The sequence below is a fragment of the Rattus norvegicus genome, chromosome 7 (assembly GCF_021556685.1).
Source record: "Rattus norvegicus strain SHRSP/BbbUtx chromosome 7, alternate assembly SHRSP_T2T, whole genome shotgun sequence".
In the NCBI taxonomy this organism is placed as follows: domain Eukaryota; kingdom Metazoa; phylum Chordata; class Mammalia; order Rodentia; family Muridae; genus Rattus; species Rattus norvegicus.
Window position 1 is genome coordinate 115310268 of NC_141540.1, and position 5603 is coordinate 115315870.

A 5603-nucleotide genomic window follows, 5' to 3' on the forward strand; every position below is an offset into this window, starting at 1 on the left:
TCTAGTAATCGCCCTTCTGGGCACGCATCCAAAACCATCGAGATTAGGATCTCAGGACGTGTCTGTCACTCCTGGTTTGCAGCCACCACCGCAAGGCCAGGGTGTGGGAGTGGCCTGTGTCCATTATGGCTGACTGGATAGGGGCACATGACAAGGCACCCAGGGGATACCATCCAGCCTTTAACAAGAAGGAAAGCTGATGTCTTGCATGTGCCCCACTCCCCACACGCCGAAGACACTGTGTTAAGTGAAAAAAGCTACCATGACCGGCAATATGGCCGGTCTCATTCCTACCACAGGGTTGACTCCTAGTCACGAGGAGCAGTAGCTGGCAGGGCTGGGGAAGGATGAGGGGCACTGGTCCAAGACTTTGGGAGATAGACAGGGTGGCACATTGATGTAGCACTGAAGGTGTAAGCTTATGTGCATGGGACACAGAACTAAATAAAGCTCTATTGAGGTGGAGTGTCATGGGTGGCCAGGAAACAGCATTCCCTAAGAGTCAGGGAAATCAGGGGAGCAATAGCCTGGCTGTGGCTATTTGGGGACTGGGAGGGACTTCAGTCCTTTCACTATGACTGAATGGAATTGAAAGGGAGTGGTCTTGGTACGGGCCACTTAGAGCAAGACAGGCACCTTACCAGGATGAATGAGGCCACAGAAGTCAAGGGAGGGACTAATTCACACAGGTGACTTCCCTTGATGGCTCTGTGGGCTCAGAGATACAGAGCAGACCAGAAAGGCTCCTTGGAAGGGGGCAGAGAGTGGTACCTGAAAGACAAGAGGGTGTTTGCCCTGCAGAGGAGAGCAATGCGGGAGATAGCAGGAGATGTGAAAATGCAGATGTGGGTGGTAGTGGTAGGGGATGATGGATAGGCTACTCTTCCATGAAGCTGCCCCATTCTCCCACTGCAGCACTGCTGTATCAGTCAGCGTGGCTGTGTAACAAATAGCACCCCCCAACAGTGAACTTGCAACAGTGATGGTTGGAGGTTGGGTCTTTTCTCTTCCAGGCCCCAAACACAGCTACAAGCATGGACATTCACTTCTTCTCTTGGCTCCTGGTCCTCCTTACAGTCTGCAGGCATGTATGGAGGGGAGCGATACCTTCCAGCCTCTTTTAGGGCTATGACTAGCTCCTGGACCATGAGTGCTAGGGTGGTACCACAGGGAGGCTATGCCACAGTGCTCAGTTCTCCTGACTTCAGGGAGCCCTGCTACTCACAGCAGTTCCTGCTGGAGATTCTTACCTTTTCAGCCCCACATCCTTGATTCCTCTGCTGGAGCCATGGGAGTGCCATGGGGGGAGAGCACAAGTCCACAGAGCTTCCTGAAGCAGGAGCATTGTCTGGCTCAAGTCTGGGCTCTTTAGAGTTGCTGAGGCTAGGGGCTGATGATGGAGCTCCTGGGCTCTGGAAACACTCCTGCAGTGCCCCTGGCAGGGTAGTGTGGCTGAGGGGAATCAAGTTCTCACGAGCCCTGTGGGCATGGACTGGCCTGTGAACACCACACTGATCCGAGACGAGACAGGATATGAAGGTACCTTCCGACTCTCATGAACCCTGCCCCATCCCCCTTCCAGATGGGGCCCCTTTAAACGCAAGGTTCTGTCTTCCAGAAGGACCCTCTCAGTCTCCTGGGCAGCCACGTAAACAGAAGTGGGACCCTAGCTTCTGACATGGCTTCCCCTTGTTCTGGGGACCTCAGCCCCACTGGTCTGGCCCCGCCCCCTGTCACCACTCCAGGTGAGACACATGGGGAAGATGTCTGATGAGAATGTATGTATTGGAGGTGGGTTCTGAGAATGTGGGAACAGGGAGCAGCACTCCAGCTGTCTTCTAGAAAGTGGGGGTGGGGCTCAGGCAGTGGAGGACATCAGTCTTTTCCTCTGAGTTCCTTCCTGCAACCATCCTTTGCCCTGAGAGCCCTCCTTGGGGAGAGCAGACAGGGCCTCCTTTGTTCTGGTCACACCTCCTTAAAAACCCTCTAAGACCCTAGCCCTCCACCCCAGTGGGGACACTACCCTCTCTGTTCACTGTTTTCCTATCATCCTGCTGACTTCTCCCCTTCCCGAGGCTCAGGCCTCTGGATTCATCTACTTCGAGCTCGGTCAAGATCTGGTCAGCATGGTGACTACAGCTCCCCTATATCCATTATAGAATTCTTCTCTGTTCTGCTCCCTTGAGGAAGCTCCTGTCCTACTTGGGGGAAACACACCCTCTGTTTTTAGCCATCTCCCTGTTTTGTCTTGCTTCCCACCTGGCCAGGAATCTCTTTCTCCTGTCCTTGCTTGGGACCCCCCACCCCCCAGTGCCACCCCTCCATTGTCTGTGTCCTTTGGGCTGGAAGAACCAGGTCTTCACCTTCCTTTCTTAGCAGCTGCCTGAAGGGCGCCTCCATCAGGCCAGGGCGCTGACTACTCTCTTGGTTACCTGGTCTCTCTCCTAGCAACAACCAGGTGCCTTCTCTCTGTGCCCCAGCTGCTGGCTGTGAACCTCCCTCCCCATGACATTGAAACCATCACAGGACTCAGGTACTTGCCCCCACACACTGAGCCCTGACTCTCTCCACCTTAGCCACTCCCGGCCCACCCTTCTCTCTGCCGCAGCCACACCCAAGCCATCCTCTGCCTCAGCCATTACCACAGAGGCGGGAGGCTCTCTTAACTTCACTTCCCTTGTAGCAACTGCCCAATTTCTCTGCTCCTCATTTATAACAAAGCTCTGCCGGAAGGTTACTTATCCTTGCTGCCTCCAAATCTTTCTCTCCCATTTTGCTCTTGGACCTGCTCTAATCGGGCTTAATTTCTGTATTTCCCTGAAGCAACTCAGGTCAAGGTCACTGATGTCCTCCGTGATGCTAAATCTGAGGCCAATTCTCAGGCCTCATTTGATGTGACCCACTGGTAGCACGTGACTCAGCCCTATCTGCTTCCAGAGTCTCCCACACTCCTCCTATATCACTGTCTTCTCTTTGGTCTCTTCACTGGCTTCTCTCTCTGACCTGGCAAGGACAGATGGCCCCAGGCTTTGCTCTGGATCTCTTCTCCACTCCCCTCCCCCCTCTCCTCTCCTCTCCCCTCTCCTGCACTCCCCTCCCCCCTCTATTTCTCTCTACCTCCTCCCTTCCTCCTCCCCTCCCTCCTCAGGTGATTGCTCTAAATCCCATTTCTCCAAGTCTGTCTCCAGCCAGCTGTGCTCTCCATGGGCCCATCTGAAGGCTACAACCCAACCCGTTCCAAATCAAACTCTCCATTCTCAGGCCTTGGTTGCTTCTCTTTTAGCTTTGCCTTTCTCTAGCAAGTGGTAGCCCGCATTTCCCCTCCTCCACAGAGCTCCACTCCACGTCTCCACACTAACTTTAAGATATCTTCAGAAGCAGGGCTCTTCTCCCTGCTGTCCTGGCCCCAGCGGCTTCACCCGGACCAGAGGCAGCTGCTATGTTACTAGTCTCCCTGCTGCTCTCCCTACTGTACCTCTATAAGTATACTCACCTGGTACAACGGTGGCCTGATAAAACCACCCTGTCCATGCCCAGGGCTGTGATGGAGTCACTGTCTCCTCTCCCAGGACCTACTGCAGTCCTCACTTCTCCAAAACTTGTCTCTACCAGCCCCTCAGAGAACTTCCTGTGCTCCCTTCTGTGGCTGCACCCCGCCCTGGTACTGAGCAGTATGACAGGACTTCCAAGGCAGCCAGGGAGGCAGGATAGGCTGCGGGGATAGGGGCAGGGATGTCATTGGCCCTCTGAGCTGTAGACTGAGGGTGTGGCCCTGCAGGTCCTGCCTGTGCATCTCAAACCATCTGCAGACCTGTCTCTCCCCACTGGGCTAGGTGGGTCACCTCCAGTTCATCTCTCCTCCTGGCATAACACCCCGCATCCTGCCCAAGGTTCTGACTCAAGAAGGCATTTGTTTATCTACGAAGGTGGAAGAACGGGCTTTGCTGTCTGGCCCATGGCTACAAACAGTACCTAGCCCAGAGCCGACTGCGCACAGCAGGAGCTCAGTAAGTGCACTATGTGAGAAAGATAACAGAGGCTCCTGGGCATCCGTGTGGCACTCTGTGGGTTTACTGAGCCCTCCCGCATGACTTTCCTCTCCTTAGGCCTTTGCCTGTAGCAAAAATGGATGTTGACCCCCATTGCATTGTGGGAACCCACATATTTTCCAGTCTGAGACTGAGACTGGCCTCCGTCCTGTCCTGGGGACCAGCATCTGGGGACCAGCATCTGCGGTCCTGCCAGGTTCCTGTAACCCCATATCTCCACCTGAGAGCTCCACTCTCCTTACCCTTACTTCCTCCTCACGGTAACCGAGCTGAAGACCCACACCACCAGGCACACAGTCTGATGTATTCACAGTAGTTAGCGTGGCTTTTGTTCAGTGACTCAGACATGTCCTGCCCCAACTGCTGCTTGCCGCCACCTGCTGGGTGAATCCTACTATCCTGGGCTTCCTGGCTAACTAGCCTCCTCCCCATCTTGAACTTTCCGCCCAGCGGTCTGACTTTTCCATACTTTTAGGACCTTGCAGGCCTCCACAGTCTGCTCTCAGGAAAGTGGATAGCTTTCCCTTTGGAGGGAGAGGTGACAAGGAGGCAGGAGAGGGGTCAGGGATGGAGGCAGGCCCCCTTTCGGTGTTGAGATAGAGCCCAGTTCTCACTCCCCAGTGGCCCTCACCTGGTTCTTTTGGCCGAGTGGCCTCTCCTTCCATGTCCCCCAGCCTCCTCACTCCGGGGACAAGCGTGGGACACCCCCTGCTGACTGTCGCGCCCGCCGCAGGTCCGGCTGCGCCCCCTGCGCCGCGCTTCCCTGACATTTACGGCGGCGACGCGCAGCTCTGGGAGGCGCATTTCCGTGGCATCGGGCGCGCCTACCGCGCTTTGGGCAAAGAGGACGACTTCGCTATCCGCGTGCTCACCGAGGACTTCACGCTGCCTTTCCCGTTCTCCTGGCCGCCAGGCCCGGACCCAGCCACTGGGCCGCTCTTCTACGACCCGCGGGACCGCGCGGGCTTCGACTTCCTGCTGCGCGGCCCCGGCGCACCGCCCCCCGCGCTACTGCGACCCCTGCACGCCACGGCGCAGGCAGCCGAGCGCAAGCGGCGCCTGGAGCGCCTGGCGCTGAGCTATGCGGGCGCTGGTCGGCCACCGGGCTTGGTGCTGCTGGCGCCCGCCGCCGCCTTCCCTTCTGAAGCTGGCCGTCCTGCTTGGCGCACCCTCGCCCGCGACAGCGAATAAAGCCTCTGCCTCTCTGGTCCCCGCATCGGGCCTCTTCCTGCACCGTGCGCCAGGGAAGCCGGGGAGGGGGCACGGGACACCATGCCTGCACGATCTCAACTGCCTAGTGAGTCTGAGAGTCACGTAGAAAAGGTGACCCTTGTCAGGCTGTTAGAATGAGATGATCCCGGGGAAAGGTGGGAGGTCAGGTCTCCACCTCCCAGCTGTCTTTCTTGCTCAGCACCAGGATGGGAAGTTACTGGACCTCACTTGGTGTGGACTGTCTGGCCTCCAAGGAGTAGCTGGATGCTGACCATCCTTGTGCCTCAGCGTCTCTGTTTTCTATGGCAGCCGCTAAGGATGCACAGGGGTAGAGTGTAAGCA

At 56.6% G+C, this 5603-nt stretch overlaps 1 protein-coding gene across 2 annotated transcripts; it reads left to right on the forward strand.

The window, feature by feature from the left end:
- The first annotated feature begins 1258 nt into the window (after positions 1–1258).
- On the forward strand, positions 1259–5257 carry C7H8orf90 (chromosome 7 C8orf90 homolog). Of its 2 annotated transcripts, none has more exons than XM_087559505.1 (3): positions 1259–1539; positions 1619–1745; positions 4783–5257. In XM_087559505.1, exons 1-3 carry the CDS (start codon positions 1534–1536, stop codon positions 5238–5240), a joined length of 591 nt encoding a protein of 196 aa, XP_087415631.1. In that variant the 5' UTR covers positions 1259–1533; the 3' UTR covers positions 5241–5257. The 2 variants fall into 2 exon arrangements, with proteins under 2 accessions (XP_087415631.1, XP_087415633.1); XM_087559507.1 differs by lacking the exon at positions 1259–1539 and adding an exon at positions 3927–4007 and having other exon boundaries at positions 1675–1745; positions 4107–5257.
- Positions 5258–5603: the final 346 nt, after the last annotated feature.